This window comes from Diadema setosum, chromosome 6 (assembly GCF_964275005.1).
Source record: "Diadema setosum chromosome 6, eeDiaSeto1, whole genome shotgun sequence".
Lineage (NCBI taxonomy): Eukaryota > Metazoa > Echinodermata > Echinoidea > Diadematoida > Diadematidae > Diadema > Diadema setosum.
This window is the reverse complement of record NC_092690.1, coordinates 39,569,501-39,593,185: the sequence shown is the minus strand read 5'-3', so window position 1 is coordinate 39,593,185 and position 23,685 is coordinate 39,569,501. Positions and strand designations below refer to the sequence as shown.

At 39.7% G+C, this 23,685-nt stretch overlaps 1 protein-coding gene across 1 annotated transcript; it reads right to left on the bottom strand.

The window, feature by feature from the left end:
• Window positions 1-737: 737 nt before the first annotated feature.
• On the bottom strand, window positions 738-23,628 carry LOC140230229 (uncharacterized). The gene is made up of 7 exons (XM_072310410.1): window positions 23,498-23,628; window positions 10,638-10,825; window positions 8,772-9,533; window positions 6,151-6,267; window positions 4,160-4,280; window positions 2,683-2,873; window positions 738-975 (listed from the first exon to the last, which is right to left on the bottom strand). Exons 1-7 carry the CDS (start codon window positions 23,626-23,628, stop codon window positions 800-802), a joined length of 1,686 nt encoding a protein of 561 aa, XP_072166511.1. The 3' UTR covers window positions 738-799.
• Between the last annotated feature and the right edge of the window lie 57 nt (window positions 23,629-23,685).

Below are 23,685 nucleotides of genomic sequence, written 5' to 3'. Positions count from 1 at the left end.
GCTATCCTTCTATATTATTCTTTAGTTTGGGATCATAACATTGATGGGAAAGTGTGTTTTCAGCAGTTTTTCTACAATCCTTTTATGGGGGAGAATAGAATGATCCGGTATGTCTTAGAGTCCTCTTTTTATCTCTTGAAATCCTTTACACACTCTTCAATTTCAAGTCTAATAACTTTTGAAAGGATTAAATTTTATACTGCTTTGAAAGTTGGCATTAATCATGGGCTGAATGTGTTAATAGAGAATGGCAAATTTCGGCTTAATCTGATAATCCCTTCATTGTTGTAGCTCCAGTGGTTTACATCTTGTCTTTTGTCCCTTTCATTGCACAGGTAGCCTGGCTTGGTAAAGATTAAGCACTTGAATAGGACCCTGTACTTCAGAGCCTCTTTTCTCAGTTCACACTTTTCCAGAATGTGTGCTTTCTTTTTAGTATTTAGTCCATTTGAATTGAGTTATACATCATTTTTTATTTTCATTTTCTTTTTGTTGGTTTCATGATGCAGGGTCACATATGTAGTGTGTGTTGTAGGATCTTTGCTTTTACTGGTGGATAATTCAATAGCACCAATTTGATGCTTACAAACATAAGCAACCAGAACAGACACAAACACAACACAAACACAACACAAACACAAAAACAAAATCAAACACACACAACAACAAAAACTAACACAAATCACTAAACAAGACACACAATCAACAAACACAGACATTGACAGAAACAACACCACACATACAATATAGTAGAAGGTTGAAACCCTGCATTTTCTGGCAAAACCAGCTTTCATAGTCTTTACATGTCCTCGACACTCCACTTATAGGCCAATTCACTGGTAGCTCTCTTGTCTGCCTGTCGCTGGAAGTACTTGCGCTCGAATCCACTGGACCTATCCACGCCATCCCATCGGTACCCAGGTTGGATGTTGAAGCGGTTCGGTGGAGGCTTCGGTCCTTGATATTTCGGTTTCTCTGTAAAAAGTATTAAAACAAGTTTATATTGTACAGTGTACAGTAGTACACGATATTTGCCAAAATTTTCAAAGGGTGGTTTTCATTTCACAAATTTTGCATACAGACTCTCCGTCATGAAAATGACAACATGAGAAAATATTGATAAAAATGAAAGCAAAATTTAGTCTGCAATGGCATGTGGTACATGCTGAAGCTTAATGCTTCTTGCTATTGGGACCGCCTCCTGCTTAAATCCTTAGAACACTTGTGTATTTTCGTTCCAAGAAATTTGACCTTATTTCAAAAGCAGTTTTAACAAAACAATTTGAAGAGTCACACATTCTTCTGAACATGTGTTACATACTTTTTTTTTGTTGCAAATATGACGAAAAACAACAACAAAGGGTGTAACTACATAACTTACGAAAATGTCTGATTGACTGCTATTCATGACAATATGTGACCGTGCATCACAAAACGAACAAAAAGTTGCACCACTTGATTTTACGTGAGGACTCAAAAAAGGTGAAATGGGTCAGCCGAGTCAATATTGGATTTTTCATATTTTCAGAAGGAACTACCATTCTTCAACATTATTCTTACGTTTGGGATCATAAAATGTATGGGCAAGTGCATTTTCAGCAGTTTTTCTACAACTTTTTTTTTTTTTTTTTGTAGAGTTGTGAGATCTGGAGGCCCCTGTTAATTTCTTGATAATCCTTAGCACAGTCTTCACATTTAAGTCTAGTAACTTGTAAAGGAATAAAGCTATTGCCTTGAAAGTTGGCATTAGTCATGGACAGAATGTGTTAATAGAGCATGTTTAATTTCAGCGTAATCCGTTAATCTCTTCATTGTTGTTGCTCCAGTGGTTTACACCCTGTTTTTTGTCCAATCATCACACAGCCAGCACGACTTGGAGAAGATTAAGCGCTTGAATAGACCCTGTACTTCAGAGCCTCTTTTCTCAGTTCACACTTTTCCAGAGTGTGCGCTTTCTTTCCAATATTTAGATATGTTAGGAGAGTCCATTTCATCTGAGCTATACAAAATTTTATAGCTTAGAGTCTGCTCTTTCAGAATCTGCCCTTAGCTAAAAATCTGTGTCTGGCGACTTTTTGTTGGTTTTGTGATGCAGGGTCACATATAAAATATCCGCGGGCACAGCATAAGAAAAGCAGACAGTTCAAATCAGCAGACAACTTAGAAACCTTGGGTTATTTTGCTTCAACTAGGAATAAACCTGAGCAGGACTTAATATAGGTTGTATGTGTACAACTAGTAAATATCTTGGACATCTTTGACACCAAAATAAGGCAAGCAATGGCCATCATCAATTACAAGCAGCTGAGTCATATCTTCCTGCTAAGTGCAAAGAAGTAGAGCTACATTTTGATATCTCTTTACAGCACTGAATATAATTGTGATGGAAAATGTGAGGATTTGTGAGAGAGATTAATGAACAACTTGTAGATACTTGTAAATACTTTAGCTGTAATTCCTGGGATGCTATAGAAAGACCAATGGTGTATGTTGATCCCCCCACAAACTGATATAACTGTTTTCATGTTGTGTTTTATCTCTAGTAAAACTGATACACAAGTTGTACATATTTTTTTTCGTATTGTTTTGATGTTCTATGTACAGTTCTTGTAATTCTTTGTAAATCGTTTCTATCGGGATGTGGAAATAAAAGAAATTTAATGTGAGGACAGTGATATTTACCTTTAATACCAGCCTTGGCCCTGGCCTTGGACTCTTTCTTCTTAAGGAAGGCCAGCATGGGGTCTCCCTCTCGGTCCTGTTCCTTCAGCATGAGGTCCAGGTCCTCGTCATCTTGGTACCGTGCTAGAGGCTTAGCCATCTCTTTTACCATGTCTTCCACTTGGTCCTGCTGCTGTTTGACTTGGGCCAGGCTGGACGTAAAGAATGATCCGATACAAAACTTTTAAAGGACCAGTTACCATTGGGAGGAGTAATTTTTAAATTTTATTTGAGTTATCACATTTGATGCATATGTGTGTAAGTCAGTTGTATCACAAAACATCCTATCATATACAAATTTTGCAATAAAACCTACCATATAGAAAGATATCGCTGGGTTTCTCTTTAAACCATGACTGTAGACAGTTTAGTCTAGAAACAATTTTATTATACATGTAACTACTGTTCACATTTTGTATACTTAACAATACTTATCATTGATTATACTTATTCAAATTTTTACATTGGTTGTTTCTATCCCTAATGCACATTTTAGAACTATTTTGAAGCAATAAACCTGGGTTTTTGTTTAATCTGCAAATGGTAAATTATGCCTTTAAAATAAATCTTCTCATAGTCCATGGTCTTTTAATGATCTTTGCCTTTAACAGAGTCTGGTCTTTTTTACCACACAAGGCAAGTCTTCCCTCAAAATAACTCCCCCCCCCCCCTTTCTTTGCTCTATTTCTCCAAATATTTATTATTTCTTTTTTTAATCCAGTTCGATTGAGTACAGGGTTATCCCATTATTATGAACACAGTTATAATGAAAATCTGGCTACAAGACAGTAAAAATTCAAGCTGCAATATTATCCGCTGTATGTTTTTATTGTTTATTTGTTCTGTTATAAGAAAGTTTGATACACAATGGAAGAAAAATGCTGGTTCAGAGGATTTCGTTATTACAGGAGTCAACTGTACACTAGCAACACAGGCCTAAATTCTAAACCCGTTGAGGACGGGCTAATTTTGCTTCAACACACATTTCCCATAGACACCTGTCCGAGTATACTCGGGACTTGTCCTCAATGGGTCAACCCTAATCAGGCCGGACTTTTTGGGCTATGCTAAGACCGGACCGGATCGGCCCCTTTAATGTTCGAATGTATGTTTACATATCTGCCACTCCATTGATTTTTTTGTAGTTGCTGTCATTATTGTATTTGAAAGACTTTATATTATACTGGAAATAAGAGTTGAATTGAAACAAAAAAGGCACAATTTCTTGAACACGACATTGTGCCATGGGAAAACATATTTTTACTTTTCTTTCCATACACACTTGCAGTTTTGGGAAAAACAATATTTTTCATGAAACTTGCCGGTTTTTTTTTTTTTTTTTTTTGGGGGGGGGGGGGGGCAAAAACAGAAAAACAGTATAAAATACTGCAAATAGTAACAGTTGGCATCTCTGTTACGGTCAAAAGAATTCACTGACCCTTTCCCCCATTGCATGAATTTCTCGTCTTTCTCTGCTTGCTTCTCTTCCTCTTCACGTTTAAAGCGACGTTCAGCCTTCAGGTCTCTCCTCTTTCCGCTCTTGTCTCTAAAGATGGTCTCTGAAAAATTAGCATCACACAAAAGAATTCATGATAAACATCTTACAACACACTGCAGCAGAAACCTCACACAAATATTCACATGGATGCCAGCCTTGTCAACAGCACTGCTGTATTCCGAGGACTGAAAAGGCATATTTTTGGTGGTAAAACAGTATAGTATTCACCCTCAATACAACAGACATGTACTAAATACAATTAAAAAATGAAAGAAAAAAGCCTTTTCCATGAAACTCACTGCATATGGAATCTCTGCATTCAGCCACAGCACATTGAGTCATCTTGGGGATAATAGGGGGCTTTAGATTTTCGCGACGGAGACGTTCAGAGGAAAAAAAATGTTCTGAGCATGCGCAGTAGCGCGCGTCAAGTCGATATATTTTTAGCTTGCGTCGCTTGAGTTTTTCACTACGCGTACTGGGCTATTTTTACATCCGCAGAGTTTGCAACGTAGAGAACTACATCTGTACTTCATGCACCGATTGTATGGGGTTGCCATCTTATTTTTTATATGTTGCATCCCAGCGTACTCTAAAGCGACTGTAGGGGAGAGGAGAACGTCCAGCGCAAGCGTCAAAATCTAAAGCTCCCTAATATCACACTTGTTAAACACTTGGAAAATCTTCTTTATACTGGGACAAGTGTCTTCAGTACCAGTCTTGGATGTGCAGTAAATCAATTCGCATGGCTTATTTCAAATGTCTTACACTGCTGCAAAAACAGTGTGTGTCTATTCAGTAGATGTAAATTGATTCTCCACAGAAAATCAGGTGCAGATTAGCATAGTGCTTAACTTGCATAGGTGGTATCATGAAAAGTGTAGCCACTATATCACTACTGGCAATAGGGAGCTATTGATTTTTGCGATGCAGATGTTCAGAGTAAAAATAACTGTTCTGCGCATGCAAAAAATTGCTTATCCAAATCCATCTCGCGTCGTCCGAGTTTTCATGGTCGGGTCTGGGGCATTTTTGTGTCCGCTCAAATTCACAACGCAGAGAGCTACATGAAGCACTTATCATACAGGGGCATCAATTTACTTTGTACAGTCTGTATAGGTTGTGTCTTCGTGTAATCTAAAGCTACTTTGCAACACAAAGCAGGGAGAGAGGAGAACAGCCAACTCGATCGTTGTCTCAACGTCTGCCTCCAAAATCTAAAACTCCCTAAATATCTTAAGGATTTGTCGTTATTATTAAGATTTATTTTTGTATTGCAAGAGGATGTTTCACATTGCTATTGGTTAGGGGACCTTCCAAAAAGTATGACATGGTTAATGAATAAGATAATCACAGAATACAATCCTGAAAGGTACATGATTATCAGCTTTGCAACTGAATTTTTTTTTATATAACCACATCCCTCCTATAAGACAATTGTCATGTATTTGATTTTACCTACACTGTGCTATAGGTAAGATTAAAACACTGATACATAGATCCTGTTATACTGTAAAACATGATATATTCGTAGCATGAATTTTTCGTGAATTGGAGCCGGCGGCCCTTTTTGCGGCATGAAATTTTCACAAACTGCCACTGGCATTCAGTGCATATAGTGTAGACAAGAACTCTCGTGTGCATTTTAATTTCGTGAATCTTGGCGCTCGCGAAATTCGCGAAATTAAAATGCACGCGAAAATTCCTCGTTTTACAGTAGATAAGAAACTCAATGAGGGTCATAAAGCATTCATTTTATACACATAAAATGCACTCTACTCAACTCAGCTTTGCCTCGTTCAACAGAATGCCTCATCTTTCACCTTATGCAAAATCTTACACCATTGCGCTTGAGGTCATTCTCTAAAATCTGTATACAAGAGAATGGGGACACAGATCTAGAAAAAGACAAGACGACAGAATGAACTGACCAGCATTTCTCCCGCTGACGTCATCTGAAAGTTTGTTGTAGGCGTCCTCGTTTCTTCTCCTCGTCGCTTCGTTCTCTCTCCTCAAGGCCGCTGCATCGGAAAGACCAGCCTTGGCTCCTAGAGTGCCGGGGGAAACAATCGTAGGGCCAAAGTTTATGAAGACTTTATGACATTGGTAAAAGCTTTTGATTCTAGCCATCCATTCTAACTGACAAACAAACATAGAATATATACTGTATTCGCCGGCGATAAGATCGCACTATTTTTAACGAAAACAAGGAAAAGTAGAAATTACGCAGTGCATAATATATGTCCCCGCCGGAAGTAGCATTTTGTAGCAAAATGTGCAATATAAGTCAACAATCAAGGTCAAAGGTCAAAGAAGTCAAAGGTCAAAATTCTGTGTAGAAGTTTTGAAGCCCTCACCTAGTGCCATCACATAAAGCAAACGGAATCAAAATCGGGTTAGAAATGGCGAAGGAGTAGCATTTTGTAGCAAAAAGTACATAGGTAAAAAATCAAGGTCAAAGGTCAAAGAAGTCAAAAGTCAAAATTCTGTGTAGAAGTTTTGAAGCCCTCACCTAGTGCCATCACATAAAGCAAACGGAATCGAAATCGGGTTAGAAATGGCGAAGGAGTAGCATTTTGTAGCAAAATGTACAATATAGGTCAAAGGTCAAGGTCAAAGGTCACGGCTGAAATTCTGTGTAGAAGTTTCAAAGCTCCCATGTAGTGCTATCATATAAAGCAAACAGAATCAAAATTGGCTCATAAATGACAGAGAAGTAGCAAATTGAACATTTTGATCACACACGGACGCACACACGGACGGACGGACGGACGCACGGACGGACACACGGACACACACACGTACGGAGCCCGTTTCATAGTCCCCTGCTCGAACTCGTTCGGCGGGGACAATAAAACAGTAAAGTCGGGGTGAGGCCTATACACCAGCACAAGCAAATTACTGTATTGTCTTTCCAACTCAAGAGAATCACCTGCTTAACTAACACACATACGCATGTATGGGACTATGCAATGTGCCGATTGTTATTGTTATTGGTAGGAAATGTGTGGAAACACATAAAGATAACAAAGATTCTTTCTAACGTACAAAAGTATTAGTTTTGATCAGAACAAAATCCCTCTGATTTCTTTTTCCTGTTTTTCATTTATACCAATGTCGGGATGTGGCTTATCCAGTATTGCGGCCTTATCACCAGCGATCACTACAGTGCATATTGTCCCTCAACTCACCAATACACATAATGGAGGAATCCAAAGTACACTACCTCTTCTACAGACTATTGTAGGGTCTATGCAATATATTTTGCAAGTTTTTATCTTCACCGGTCGGGTGGTATTTGTGAATTTAACCCATTCTGAACATGAAACTATCAACTCTGATTCCCACAGTAATGTGTTGTCCAAGCATACATTTCTCCATTCACTATTGCACTTCATTATCACAAATTCGTCATTAAGTCCAGATTCGCAAAAAATAGACTCGCTAAATGTATGATGTATATGTTTGTATCATAATATGATACAATGTCAAGACACAACCAAAAAAGCAAACACAATGGTAACTTGAATATATGGCAAAGACATACCATCTAACCACAGTTGTGTCTGTCCATTGACAAAAACAAACAAACAAACAAACAAACCAATAGAAGGTGAATATTCCACAAGGTTCTCAACATAACTGACACACTATGTACAAGTCAATGTTATATGACTGCAGCACTGACTTGTGAGGAGTAACATTCTCTGTCTATAGATAATTACACCAATACAAGGTGTACAATGTGTGCTGTGACAGCATTTTACAGACTTCCAATGCAAATAGGTCATAAACACAACACTAAGGCCCCCCCAAAAAAATTGTTGCATTGGCGTAACCCGCCCGACCCTAAAAATTCCGCCGACCCCATGTTTTTTTATTTTATTTTTTGCTATCGATATCAAATATCTTGTTGATTGCGATCGCGATCGCACAAACCCGGAAGTGGAAACAGCTCTGGGGATATCGGATGTACGAGGGAGAGATCTAGCGCCTCGCATTTATGCCTTCCTTGATCAGTACGTCATCTGTTTCCAACACGGACACGTACTCTAACAAGATTTATTCAGTGTATACGTAGCATTCAGACTGCGATGTATTGTGCACAGTTTTGCCATAGGTTTCTTGTGTGGAGAACTTACACGAATCTGTATATGTGGGACTGTAATAGAGATCGCCGTGTGCGATGAAAAGATCGTACATATGGGTCAATTTGCATCTATCTTATCTAAGTCAAAATAGTAAAATATGAAGTGAAAACATTCAGGATAGGGATTTCAACATCTTTAAATTCTGTGAAGGGGTATAATTCCAGTAATATCGGCCTCATAAATGATTTGTAGAATAGATGAACACAGCACATTCGGTGCAGCAGTTGTAACTGTTTACTGAGCTGAGCACGAGTTTTACACGTAAACTGCAGGTAGCAAAAAAAAAAAAAAAAAAAAAATCCGCCCGACCGACCCTATTTGAAAATCTCATGTTACGCCAATGCAACAATTTTTTTTTTTTGGCCTAATGCAAATTTGCAGCCTATTATTCTGTATCCCACCTGACAGAGTTTTGCTGGGTTTTTTCAAGCTCTGATTATCATGCTTCTTTCCTCCCCTCCTCTCAGGTGAGAAATCTGAGTCAGAGTCCATCCTCCTCCTGGAGCCTCCATCTTGCCCTGACCTCCGTGGGGGTGAAAGGTCGGAATCGGAACTTCCCCTTTCCCCTCTCCCAGATTTCTGCCTCGGTGGGGAAAGATCTGAATCCGAGTCTGGTGGTCTCGACGATGCGTTTGACTTGCCTCGAGAACCAACCTTATCTTGCCTTCGAGGCTGAACATCCCTACTTGACCTGACAGGTGAGAGGTCAGAATCGGAGTCATGCCGTGAACTTTGACCCCTGGAGTCTTTAGTCTTTGATGGCCTCAGTGGGGACATATCAGAATCGCTGTCGTGTCTCCTTGATCTATGCACTCCTTTCCGAGGGGGTGACATATCGGAGTCAGAATCGTGGCGCCCTCGTGAGGCGTGCCCTTTAGTCCTCTGGGGTGAAAGGTCAGAGTCTGAGTCATGGCGACCTTTGGACCTAGCCCGACGTACATCAGCATCCTCCAGCGGTTGCCTTCTCACAGGAGACATGTCTGAGTCTGAATCGTGCCTCTTTCTGCTACGAGGGTGGCTGTCCCTTAGAGGCGAGAGGTCAGAATCTGAATCCGCACGACGCCTGCGTTGTTTGACCACAGCGTCAGATGAATTGTGATGACCTTTACTACCCTTCACTGAGTTATTCCGATGGTCATTTCCCTTGGAGGTCTGGTTATCATCTAAATAAAGAAACAACAACAACAGAAGACTGACAAGCATGCACTTCTGCATAAATAACTAATTCTACTCAGCTAAGTTAATACAGTCTTAAAGGACAAGTTCACCTTCATATACATGTGGATTGAGTGAATGCAGCACTATAAGTAGAACATATCAGCGAGAGTTTGAGGAAAATCGGACAATCCGTTAAAAAGTTATGAATTTTTAAAGAATCTGCTCAGTCACGGCTGGATGAGAAGACTACTATAGCTTGTGATGTCACATGTGTACAACGATATAAAGAAAGGATAAAGAAAATTCAACATATTTCCACTTTTCTCGTATAACAAAAGAACACTCAACTTCTCTCTTTCAGAAGGCAGGGGGAACAATATTTCCCTTAAGATACGTCAGTAACAAGTCGAAGAAATATGCACTTTATTCAAAAAGTAAAGTTTTGTGATATTCTCTTTTTATTTTCCTTAACTACATGTATCATCGTTGTACACTGTACGCATGTGACATCATACACTGTAGTAGTCTTCTCATCCAGCAGTTACTGTGCAGATACTTAAAAAATTCATAACTTTTGAATGGATTGTCTGATTTCCCCCAAACTTTCACTGATGTGTTCTACATGTACAAATATTGCTGCATTTACTCAATCCACATGTCTATGAAGGTGGACTTGTCCTTTAAAGCATCAGTGCTTTGTATCACATTGTATCCCATTATTATTATTCTTTTTTGGGGACAAGTTAACTCACCATGTCACGTCATCGTTTCTTTTTGTTGCTTTTGTTTTACCAAGGATGGTGAAATAAAGAAACACATAGAAACACTAAACTTTGGGGTGGGAAACATTACTTTTTTTTGGACAAAAGTTTGTTATATCAGTGATTTTAATGAGAAGAGTCCTCAGTACCAAGTCTTGCTGGCATCAATAAATTACTCATCTTCTATCATAAAACTGGGAAGAAGTTGACACGATCCATACATTGTGAGTCCAAGATCTCTTTGCAGTCTTCATCATACCAACAGCTTATCGTTTATTTTCCAATCTTTTTATTTACAAGGGAATACAAGAGAGCTTATTTCATGGCAGACATAGAACAGGAGAGTACCTTCATCAGCAAATGTCCTCCATTTTCCGCTGCTCCTGTATGCTTCTAACTTGATTTCTTCCTCGGGACGTTCATCCACGAATTCGGCTACCAGAGGGGCCTCATCCACCTCATCAAGCATGGATTCGTCATCATTGTGGTCTGTTTTGTTCTTCCGGATGTCAAAGTCATCGTCGACGACCATCATTCTGTGACGTGAAAGGAAAAACCATGTTCCTCTATCAAATGCTAGAAGCACACGGGGTAAGAGTGTCCTATTCTAAATGAGTCAGCAAAAATATAAAGAGAAGTCAAAATATCTTTTACGAAATGAAAGAGCACTTGAGTTGCCTCTTTCAAAAGGCAGCAGAATAACCACCATTACCATATTAAAGTCAGTAGCAAGTTAAAGAAATGTGCACTTTGAATAAAAATAAGATCTTTTAGAATTTTTAAGATTTTACTTTTGACTTTTCATTGCATTCAGGGCACTGCTCCTCAAATAACATTGACTTACTCCATAATTACATCCCTGCTAGATCTTTACGCTCATCCAACTCCGGTTCTCTGATAATTCCAAGATTCACTACAATATGGGGCACACGTGCCTTTGGCCATGCTGCTCCCACCTTATGGAATAACTTACCTTCAGCTGTAAAAAATTGTTCTTCATCAGACTCCTTTAAAAGCAGTCTAAAAACTCACTTGTTTAAAGCCTCAATTTGACTACTCATTACATGTACTTGATATTTGTATGTCCTTTATCTCCTTCACTTTCTCTTCCTTCCGCGCCTAGAGCACTCTGGCAGAGTGGATTTGGCGCTATATAAATCATATCAAATATTATTATTATTATTATTAATTCTCCTGGCAAACCATAATCTTCTCATCCAGCCATGGTGGCACCAAAATTTAAAAATTCAGAACTTTTCAAAGGATTGTCCAACTTTCCTCAAAGTCGGCTGATGTGTTCTACTTTTGAATGTACGTGTATACTGCTGCATTCACTCAATCCACACAATGTAATTGGGTTTCACTCCCTGTTACAGTCTAACCGTCAAGCAACTCAAATCCCAACAAATTCTCTGTATCCCTGGACACCATAGTCTGCATACCCTAGGATAATAAACAGGCTCTTAAAGGAAACCAAAACCCAAAAAGCAATGTGGATTGAGTGAAAGCAGAAACATTCATACATGTAGTAGAACACATCTGTGAAAGTTTTAGAGGAAAATCAGACAATCGCTGCAAAAGTTATTAATTTGTAAAGTTTTGGTGTTGTAATTACTGGATAAGGAGACTACTAGAGTATGACGTCATGTGTGGACAACAATATAAAGAAAATATAAAGAGAATTCCACAAAAATTCATTTTCAGGAAAATTACACATTCCATCAACTTGATACTGACAAATGTTAGGGGTAATAATTATTCCCCCTGCTTTCTGAAAGGAGTTAGTCAAGTGCTCTTTCGTTATGCTAGAAAAGTGAAAGCATGTTGAATTTTCTTTATATTTTCTTTATAATTGTTGCACTGCAGCAGTGTAGCCTTTTGACCAGGCACTCTTGCTGCGTGACATCGTGTCGCGCCCGATCGCTCTCTGCTGGTGTGGGTGCGTTTCACTCGAACCCTTTTGCTCGCCACTATACAGCACGCAGCGAAAGGGCCTTGTTCAAAGGCTAAAATCATCGCGACTCTCATGCATATTCATATCACTATCGCCAATGCGCAAAGTGCCACGCAAAGGTTGCATCGAAAGTTAAATGCGAGGTATGGAGATGAACTCATAGAAAAACATTTTTCAAGACCACATGGGATCAGTGTGGATATAAACAAGTGAACATATTATGAATGAGATAAAAAATCTACATTATGTACATATGTATGTATATTATAAAATTAAGCCTTTTGCTGGTGAAATTCATAATTTATAGAGGTGTGAAAACTTGTGTTTCTTTTTCACCACACAGAGATAGCACTCTTTTGACTCAGGGTGCTCCCACAGTATAAACCTAACTGTGTGAAGGAGTGCCCCGGGGCGGGGTTAGGGGTACATATGAAATTCTTGCCATATTTTCTTCATATCGTTCTACACATGTGACATCACAAGCTGTAGTAGCATAGCCACAGGGAACGAAACGCTATTGGAACATTTACTTCACATCCGCATCCCATCATCGAACACCTAGAAGTCAGAACCTAACGTCACTTACCATAAGGTCGCCACCATTTTAATACGCCACCAACATGTAGGTTGTTTACTTGAATCCTTCGTGTTTTGAAACTAAAGTGGTGAAAGACCCTTCTGACAGGCAAGTTAAATGGCCGATAAAATATTTTTCCGTCATGTAATGAGTCCGTAGTCTCCGCGGGAAAATTTGTTTTTACGGAACCCCACTGAAAGCCGTGTACTAGCCTATGCAATCACACTACACAGTCGATCAGCTCGGGTGACAATCAGTGAATGCCCAATTGGAATCTCTTGTGCGGAGACTAACCGGAAGTGAGACTGGTAAGCCTATTATCATTTTGTAAGCGAAACTAAGGGAATAGACTGATATCACGTTTGATGGGGAAATAACTCAATATACAGAAAAAGAAGGGGTGGCAGCTTTGGGAAAATACCACCCGTCTTCCCTGGCGGACTAAGGGTAGTGCTGGCGAATGATTTAGCCCGTGTGTTTACGTGCGTAATGCAGTGTTGGCGCGATGGCGATATGTGAATGTTCGGGTGCAGAAGATTCAAGGTGTATTCACCTGTCTTGTCAGGTTTCTGGAAAGACAGTAGTCTTTTCATACCCTCCCACTTTCAGTAAGTTTTCACTGTATGTCAAACTTGAGTACCTCTTCTTCTTTATTGCAGTAATGACTGCTACTATTTGAGACAATTACTCTGTGGAGTATGTGAATTTGATGTACTTCTTTGACAGGAATGCATCAACTTCTGACATGAATTTCTGTTGACAGTAGGTACCTAGTTGCTTCCACAGCTGACTTTGGTAGCATATTCCAGTGAGATACTACCCTGTGAGTGATGTTGTTTTTCCTGATGTTCAAGGTGTATGGGATGTATGATTGATGAGGAAAATAAAAGGCATGATTTGTGAGAATGTTTGTTTCTTCTTGTGAAAAAAAAAATGAAATTTGATATTTCAAATGTATTTTGTGAAATTTATAAACAATATTTATATGTAGCGTAAAGATGAGCTGTTAAATGTGGTTAAACTTTCCTTGACTTTGTTGCATGGTTTGAGAGTGCTTGTGAGGTTGCGTGTGGGTAGCTGTCAATGTGCACAGCGTGGCGCACATATGGAGCTTTAGATTTTTGTGACGGGGATGTTCAGCGGGAAAAAAACATGGTCTGAGCGTGCCCAGAATCGCGTATCAAAGTTGATCTATTTATAGCTTGTGTCGTCTGAGTTTTCACTAACTAGAATAAAACCACCAATTTTCAGACCTAAGCTTTCCTGCAATATTTGTTCAACTCAAATAATACATACAAAATCATAGGCCCTAGTACTAGGGCCTATGATATGTTAAATATATCAAATTACTTTTTCCCAATACTGATTTTGTTAAATACATCATAAAATAAAATTTCACAAACTCCCCAAACATTATCACCTTGATAATTCCCCAAAATTCGGACACACACTAGATCTATGCACGTTCTATGTCAATACGCATACAAGGCCACTGAAAAATTAGCGCGTGCCATATAGAATCTACTCACGGAAAAGGCCAATATTCAAGGAGAACGTCCAGCTCATCAAGCGTCGAGCGTCGCCGTTGTCTCAAACGTCTGCGCAGCAACTCTATACCAAAAGCTCTCTACAAATATGAAAAGGGAGAAACGCGAACTGGAGGCCTAATGGGAGATACTTCCTAACATGATGATCTCCTCTCTCAGACACCTGCCTTATACAGAAAGGCTTAAACTCCTCAACCTACCATCCCTTGTGTACAGAAGACGAAGAGGAGATATGATACAGGTGTACAAGATCATACATGAGTATGACAGGATAAACCCTGATGACTTCTTTGTACTGGCAGACACAACTACACGGGGCCACAGGTACAAACTCTCTAAGCTGAGATGCAGAACAAATGTAAGGAGGGATACATTCACACATCGAGTAATAGAGGACTGGAATTCCCTGCCGGAAGAAGTAGTGGAAGCTCCATCTATCGATGCTTTTAAGACTAGGCTTGATCGGCACTGGGAAGACCAACGATTCTTGTCCCCCTATTCCCAATAGTCAACTCTGATGTGTGATGAGCAGTAATTACTGACAGCCTGTCTGCCTTGCCTTCTTTTGAAGTGAACAAGAAACCACCTACCGTGGGCAGTGGTGGGCTGATGATAGATTAGGATAGACCTGGCTGGAAGCTCGACTGCGACTGCTGCTACACAGCAATATTCCAGTGAAAGCAAGCTTGATAAGGCAATCCTCATGTTTCAAAATAGCTTTCAGGTTCTGGCTGACAAGCTGGATAGGAAGGTTGATCGAGTTGAGGTTGAGCAGCTTCAGACACAGCTCACAGCTGTTCAGTGTGACGTGGATAAGTTGAAAGCAATGCAGAATGTAGCCCCTGCTGCAAATGAAGGTGTTGATTCATGTATCAGTGAATTGGAAGCAAGGGAAGAGAGGAAACTCAATCTTGTCATTTTCAATGTGAGGGAGAGTGACAGTGCTGATGGCAAAATTAGACAGAGGGAGGACACTGAAACAGTCCAGGCTGTTCTGGCTCAAATTGAGGTAGCATCAGTTACTATCACAGACTGCAGACGCCTGGGACCATACAGACGAGATTTTGCTGGGAGGAAACCCCGTCCCTTGCGCATCAGTACTGAGTCAATTGCCCAGAAGGATGCTATCCTCAAGTCAGCCCATCGCTTGAAGGAGCTAGATGGCACAAAAAACATTGTAATTAGGAAGGACTTGACTCCACTTCAGAGGGAACAGGAAAAAAACTTAATGGCAGAGTGGCAAAAAAAGAAGGAGGAGTCTGTCCGGAAAGGCGACCTGTCAGCCAAGTGGATTCGGAGGAACGGCAAAGTTGTAAATATCGGGAAGTATCCAGCTGTTCCCAGTCAGTCGCCTCAGAGCACAGCACAGGTGCCTCAAAGTCAAACCCCGCCTCGGGAGAGGCAGGTTCCAGAGATGCCGGATCTGGCCAGTCGTCAAGACTTCCCAGAGATCGGCAAGTAGGAGGGCACGCAGATAATCTCAAGTGTATATATACTAATGTAGATACATTGTTAAATAATAATAAATAATAAATAATAATAATAAATAAGAGTTACAAGCTCTTATATCTGTTCATTGTCCACATGTTATTGGTGTTACAGAAGTTAAACCTAAAAATTCACGTTACAGTTTGTCTTTGGCTGAAATTCAGCTTGATGGGTATGAGGTATTTCACAATCTGCAAGAAGATGGTAGAGGTGTGTGTTTGTATATTTCTTGTTATTTGAAACCTGAGGTGTTTTCGGGTTTGTCTTCACATAATTATAGGGATGCTGTATTTGCAGAAATAAGCTTTAGTGACAAGAAGAATCTTCTTATTGGGCTGTTTTACCGCAGTCCAAATAGCAGTGAAACAGAGAATGAATGTTTGTTTTCAACAATGAGTAATATTGGATCACATAACTTTCACGAGATTTTGATTTTAGGGGACTTCAATTTCCCTGAAATTGATTGGAGTACGGAGTCATGCAATGTAAGTGCAGACCATAGTGCCTTTAAGTTCCTAGAAAGCACTAGAGACAGTTTCCTAGTTCAACATCAATCTGAACCGACCAGGTACCGATCGGGGCAACGTGCCAATATTCTGGACCTGGTATTTACTAGTATGGAAGAGTCAATAACTGGCATCACAACCTCAGCGCCCATTGGAAAAAGTGATCATTATACCCTTCTTTGAGATGAAGTTATGTGGAAATGATGGAACTGGAAGGGAAGTAAAATACCTGTACAACAAGGCAGATTATGACGCAATGCGGGATACCCTTGGTGCCGTTGACTGGGAGGCGGAACTCGGTTCAGGATCTGTGGATGATTCCTGGCTGTTTTTTAAAGAAAAGGTAAATTCTGTACTAGATAGATACACGCCAAAGAAGGATCTTAAGAAAGGCAAGAAGAAGAAATCATGGATGGATGCTAGCACTCTCAATCTAGTAAGGGAAAAACATAGACAATTTAGAAAGCTGCAAGATATGTTGAGAGTGCAGACTAACTCACAGTACAATAGTCATGATATCAATTAACTATACACAGCCCAGTCGCTGTACATGGTACGTCGCGACAGGGCTGTACGCGCGCGACCACCAACCACTAGGAGAGCGACGTAATCGTATCACGATAGCTTTGAATTTTGATACTTAACATCATTTTTGTCACCTCAAACTCATCGAGTATACTCTTCAATATTTACTCTACATCTGATGCTATCAGTATTCAAATGTACGCAATGAAACTTACCGAAATTGATCATCATATCCAGCATGTCCACACGGTACACAATCTTTCACGCCAGGCTTAACTATACACTTGAACACAGCACAGTCGCTGTACATGGTACGTCGACGTACCATGGAATTGCGCCAGAAAGTGTCATTTTATTTGTTCCACGGACTTATCGCAAGTGGTCTCCATGGACCCAGTGTGGCGAACTATTCTTCTGTAATAGAAACATGCATTTAACGTGAGTAAAGTATTCTGTTTAAAGGAGAAAAGTATACATTTTCCTAAGTTTTGTAGTTGTGTTGAGGTTCCTCACTTTGAGGCTGCATGCCGCGCTCGTCAGACGCTGTTTTCGCATAGCGTAACAGCGTCTGGTCGGGCTAGATATCAATATGCAAAGACTGTGCTACACTCGTGCACGGAATCAAGCCAGATGGGCGTGTAGAAAAGCAGTTCGTAACTTTGAAAGTCGTATAGCATCTGGATCAAAACAGTGCCCTAAAGCTTTTTGGTCGTATGTGAAATCGAAGACTACTGTTCGTGAGTCTGTTGCCAATCTTAAGAAAAGTGATGGGAGCATCACCTCTTCAAGCAAAGAGAAAGCAGAGGTATTGCAAGGTGTATTCACATCAGTATTTACACAAGAGGATCTGGAGGATATGCCGGACCCACCGGTAGTTGAGTTTGACCATCCACTCTCAGATTTTGCCATATCGACTAAGGATGTGTTTGACCTGCTCCACAATCTCCAACCGAGTAAATCCCCGGGACCTGATAATCTTCACCCTCGCATACTCAAAGAATTAGCAGATGTCATCTCTGAACCTCTTGCCATTCTTTTTAAGGAGAGTCTTGAACAGGTAATTTACCAAAGGATTGGAAGAGTGCTAACGTGACTCCTATTTTCAAGAGGGGTAGTAAGGCAGATGGAAAAAACTATAGGCCAGTAAGCTTAACCAGTGTGGTGTGTAAGTTGTTTGAAAGCCTGCTGAGAAAGCAAGTTGTTAATCATCTCCAAAGGAATGATCTTCTTTCTGATCATCAGCATGGTTTCATTGCTGGGCGGTCATGCATGACAAACTTGTTGGAAGTGTTGGATGAATGGACACAAGTACTAGAAGAGGGTGGTACTGTTCAGCCATTCCATGTAACTAGACACCAGGACCTTAAAATTTCAAGTTCAAGCAATTAAGAAAGAGCATTCATATTTGGGTAGGTATATGATCACAGGGTGTAAATCTAATTTTTTACTGCTTTTCACTTCCTAACAGCCGAGTTACACCTCCCAGAACAAAGATCACATTTGCTTAAAAAATGATGCCTCTTTGGTACTTTTGTTGATTTCACTATTTAAGGCATGTTCTATTATTCATAGATTCATAATTTTTTGATGCAAGGTCTTATTGTATACCCATTTTACCATATCAAGTTGTTTTTTTCATTTATATGTAATGGGTTTGGCAATATTTTCGATTGAAAACACCCTCGAAATGTGTCACGCGAGTCACAAAAATAAGTCTAAATTTTAGATTGCTTAAAAAGTAGTAGACTATATGAATTCTAGCTGATGAATAATGAGGATCTAAGAGTCCTCAGTCATACCAGAAAATAAGGTTTCCATTCGTAAACCCCTTCATTGTAAAAAACACCAGAACATTTGTGTCACGTGAGTCACGCAAGGATTTCTTAGGGTTGTCACGCGAGTCACAGTTTACAAGTTTGAGAAAATTAAAGACCAGAATGATTGAGATTTTAAAAAATGAATTCTGCCTTGAAACTAAATCATGTAATATGTTTAATTTTCCCAGTAAAAGTAAATTTTTTATGTTAATTGGTAAATAAGTAGTGTTATAATAAGTAATGAATAGCTAATTGGATTGTCAGCTTTCGTCTGGTTGGTCAGTAGAAAAACTGGTAGGAGGTGGGTGGCCTCCTCATCAACAAAAAAGTAAAATGCATCAGGAACTCTTCATGAAAATTACATCTACTTGTATTGTATGTCAGCTCCACTTCTGTGAAGTTCTTAAAACATTGCTTCATAAAGTGGCAACAATCAGCAAGTTACATTGTATGAAGATGACAAGAAAATTGCTTCAAATCTTCCCTCAGATTTTACTGTACTCCAAATTGGCTTCGCTGAGAATCATTCATGCTCCAGTTAAGATAAAGTCCAATCTGCCATTTGGAATCAGGAGCAAATAGCTCTCTACATATACATCAATCATGTGACCCCAGGAGAAAATTACTACAAGTCATCATCAATGATGAGGCCTACAATGTACGTTAATAGACCATGACAAAACAGTATTATGTTGTAGACTGTAGATTTTTTGGATGAACTTCTTTAAGTGGTCAGCAGTGAAGTGCATTAGTCAAAATGTGGTTATATGGTCCTGCAAGCCAATTCAAAATAGATTTGTTATCAGTGCCCTACCTATGCTGAATGGAGAAACACAACATTGACCTACAATGTAGTGTGGAATTTCAGCACTACAAGTCAAGGGAAAGATCCAGTTGAGTGGAGCAAGCCTGAAGCGACAGAGCTGCGGCTATGTGAAAAATCAAATCTTGTGCTCTATCTCCACTGCTGAGGAATTTTGTCTTGCTGTAATTCTTTAAACTCTTCCTACAACTTTCATCACAATCAAAGGGAAGTTGAAGATTGTTCTGAGGGTTTGTACAGGCTGCCTGTTATCTTTGGAATATAGCTGCACCACATAACTTAATCATCCCTTCGATATACATTTGTATCACCTTCAAAAAGTGAATATCTTGTCGCAAAAAGGTTTACTTCTCAGAGAAGCAGTGGTGATCTATCCAATAATGGCCATAATGATGGAGGAAATGAGGATACCATTGGGCCTGCAATTGGCTGATGGTGGCAGCTGCCTTCAGCAGAAAGCATCCCGCTGCATCTCTGGCACAAGCCTCCTAAGTGGTCAGAAGTGACAATTACTTTAAGTCACCTAGAGAAAAGGGGAATATATTCCACTGGCTGGATAAAAGAGCCATGGCAGCCTGAATCTGACATCTAATGCAAATTACAGCAGCCATATCTTGTCAACAATAGGAGACTTTAAATGAATCAAAAGATTGAGTCTTAAAAATAAAAATAAAATGGCCCCAACAAACTAGGCATGAAAACTGTCTCCACGAAGCAGTGACAAACTTTCTCAAACTACAGAAGACACTTTGGCAAAGAAAACGTAATATAGTATATACTGTATCATGTAGTTTGCTATGATTAAATAAGCAAAACATGGTGATCATTCTTCACATCAGACTCAGTAATGTTACATGTAGATAAAGAAAAAGAGTATCAGTATGTGTGAACATTATCTATTATAAGAAGTGAGGATTCTTTGTGCATCAAAATAACTTTGTTTCAAAAGGAGCTTAAATGGATTCATATAAATCCATAAGCAAATATGCAAGCTAACCTAAAGAAAGTTTAAATTTGATTCATTTTGAATAGAAGACTAGTTGATACAATTATAGTAAATAAGAGAGAAAAAGAAAATTCATTGAAAAAAATGATTTCCCAGAACTCTTGATTTGACAAGGAAAAAAAGAGGTTCAAGTTAATTTTTTGTTGGATGTTTTATGCATTAAATGTGCTATGAGCTCCCATGATTCCATCAGAGATTGGAGTTAGATGATTTCTTTGTTTTAAAGATATGTGTGATGAAACTAACCATAAATAACATGTTAGGTTAAACATTTGGCTCATTTTACTCAATAAAACTATTATATTAGGCTCAACTTTTGGTCCTGAATGATACTCGTCACGCGAGTCACACCCATGTGTCACGCGAGTCACATTTTTAATATGCCAACTGAGTTCAAAGGAAAAGTCAAGGCCTGATAAAATTTTTACTATTTATCGCTTAATGTCTCAAAATTGAATGTAGAAAAGTCTGTGTACATAGGACAAGTACTTTCTTACGAAAATTCATTTACGTACAGTAAGGTCAGAAATCTTCAATAGTGTCGCGTCACGCGAGTCACAACAAAAAAAGTCAAGTATCTCTTACTAGAATGACTTGACATCAAAAATTTCTATGAACCAATGTGAAGGGTCCATACCTTGATTGAAATATATAAACTAAACAGGTCTGCAAAATAAATTTTTCAAGTATTCAACCATAACAAGTCAAAATTTTGTATAAATGTCACGCGAGTCACAATGGAATGGCTGTGTTGATGTTGTGTATATGGATCTAATGAAAGCTTTTGATACCGTTCCCCACCAGCGCTTGCTCTGTAAATTGGAGGCATATGGCATTCAGGGCAAAGTCCTTGCTTGGATTAGATTTTTTTTACTTGGCAGACGCCAAAGGGTCGTGGTCAGTGGTCAGAAATCAGGTTGGTCAGCTGTCTCAAGTGGAGTACCACAAGGGAGTGTACTTGGCCCGATTCTGTTTGTAGTGTACATAAATGACCTCCCAACATGTGTTCGGTCTAGCTCAAAACTCTTTGCAGATGACACAAAGTTGTATGTGCGCTCAGATAAGCCAGGAGCTACTGAGCAGCTGCAAGAGGACTTAGAGGCACTTGAGTCATGGGCAGATAGATGGCAGCTTCGTTTCCACCCTGACAAATGTGTTGTAATGAAAATTGGTCGGTCATGTTCAGACTCCCAATATGTCATGAAGAAAGGGTCTGACACAATTGTCTTGGCTCAAACAAAAGCTGAGAAGGATTTGGGTGTTTTAGTGGACTCACAATTGACATTCAAGGACCATATTTCCCAAACTGTTGCAAAGTCAAATAAGCTGTTAGGAATTATTAGGAGATCCTTTGTATATTTGGATGAGGATACTGTTAAGCTCTTGTTTAAAGGCATTGTGAGACCCATCTTGGAATATGGTCAAGCTGTGTGGTCACCTTTCAAGCTAGGTGAACAAAGAAGACTTGAAAGTGTTCAGAGAAGGGCGACTAAAATGATTCCGGGGATTAGGTATTTGTCCTACTCTGAACGTCTACGTCACCTTTCACTGCCATCTCTCAGTTACAGGCGAAAAAGAGGGGACATGATTGATGTGTACAAGTATCTACATGGACACTATCACACAAAGGTTGACATGTTCTCTCATAATAGTAATGGACGAACACGTGGTCATTCTATGAAACTGGGAAAACGGTTTGCAAGGTTAGATGTCAGAAAGTATTTCTTTGCTAACAGAGTTGTTGGTATGTGGAACTCTCTCCCAGAAGAAGTGGTCTCTGCTTGTTCCATAAATGCCTTTAAGAATAGGCTAGACAAGCACTGGAAAGGTGTTGTGTTTGCTTTAACTATACACAGCCCAGTCGCTGTACATGGTACGTCGCGACAGGGCTGTACGAGCGCGACCACCAACCACTAGGAGAGCGACGTAATCGTATTACGATAGCTTTGAATTTTGATACTTAACATCATTTTTGTCACCTCAAACTCAACGAGTATACTTTTCAATATTTACTCTACATCTGATGCTATCAGTATTCAAATGTACGCAATGAAACTTACCGAAATTGATCATCATATCCAGCATGTCCACACAGTACACAATCTTTCACGCCAGGCCTAACTATACACAGCCCAGTCGCTGTACATGGTACGTCGCGACGTACCGACGGTCAGGAATTGCGCCAGAAAGTGTCATTTATTTGTTCCACGGACTTATCGCAAGTGGTCTCCATGGACCCAGTGTGGCGAACTATTCTTCTGTAATAGAAACATGCATTTAACGTGAGTAAAGTATTCTGTTTAAAGGAGAAAAGTATACATTTTCCTAAGTTTTGTAGTGCTAGTTGTGTTGAGGTTCCTCACTTTGAGGCTGCATGCCGCGCTCGTCAGACGCTGTTTTCGCATAGCGTAACAGCGTCTGGTCGGGCTATGTTTGCTTATGACTGATTGGGATAGTCATTACATGTATGTGTATTGGTACATAATAGATCTACATGCTCTTGGTCTCCAGTAGCTGTCAACTGCTGCCATACACTGTAGGCCATTTTTGGTAATAACACAAATACGCAATAGAAGTTGAGCTGTTAATTGTATCAGAAGGGTAACAGCGCTGGACAATTGCTTGATTGGAAAGAGAGCATCATCAAGAGAGAACTCTACCTGATCGATGAACAGGCTCTGTCCTACACCATCGTTCCGGAAAAGTAAAAGTAAAAGTAAGTAAGTAAGAAGGTCACCATGTGCTAATGCCATACAAACCCGTGCAATAGTGGCGACCTTATGGTAACAACACGTGCAATAACAGAGGTAGGAAAGGAGCTGGCGCTTAGCGAGTCGGCGATTACCAAGTGCCCGCAGCCGCTGGCGTGGTAGATGTTGTCGAACTCGATATGGGCAAGTCTCACAGATTCAGGTGCAACGTACCCGGTACGTGTCTAAAAAATCAACAGATTCTACATTCATACCTTGAAGTCTTTGGTTTTCCTGATGCATTTCCCGTTCCTTTGAGTTTCTTTCTCCTCTTTTTCTTCTTCACTTCATTCTCGCCTCCCGACAAATACCGTTTCAGATATTCTTTTTGATTAATAGCCGCCATTTCACTACCAGGATCGAGACGTTCGAGACTAGCTAGACTAGCGCTTAGCTAGCTGTC

Bases quoted from the DNA above. Each gene is read 5' to 3' on its own strand.
- LOC140230229 (XM_072310410.1), bottom strand. From the start codon at position 23,628: ATGGCGGCTATTAATCAAAAAGAATATCTGAAACGGTATTTGTCGGGA. The intron at 9,534-10,637 runs GTACTCTCCTGT...TTCTTTATTTAG, and splicing joins GAGGACATTTGCTGATGAAG to ATGATAACCAGACCTCCAAG. The intron at 2,874-4,159 runs GTCAGTGAATTC...CTTTACGTCCAG, and splicing joins TTCATGCAATGGGGGAAAGG to CCTGGCCCAAGTCAAACAGC.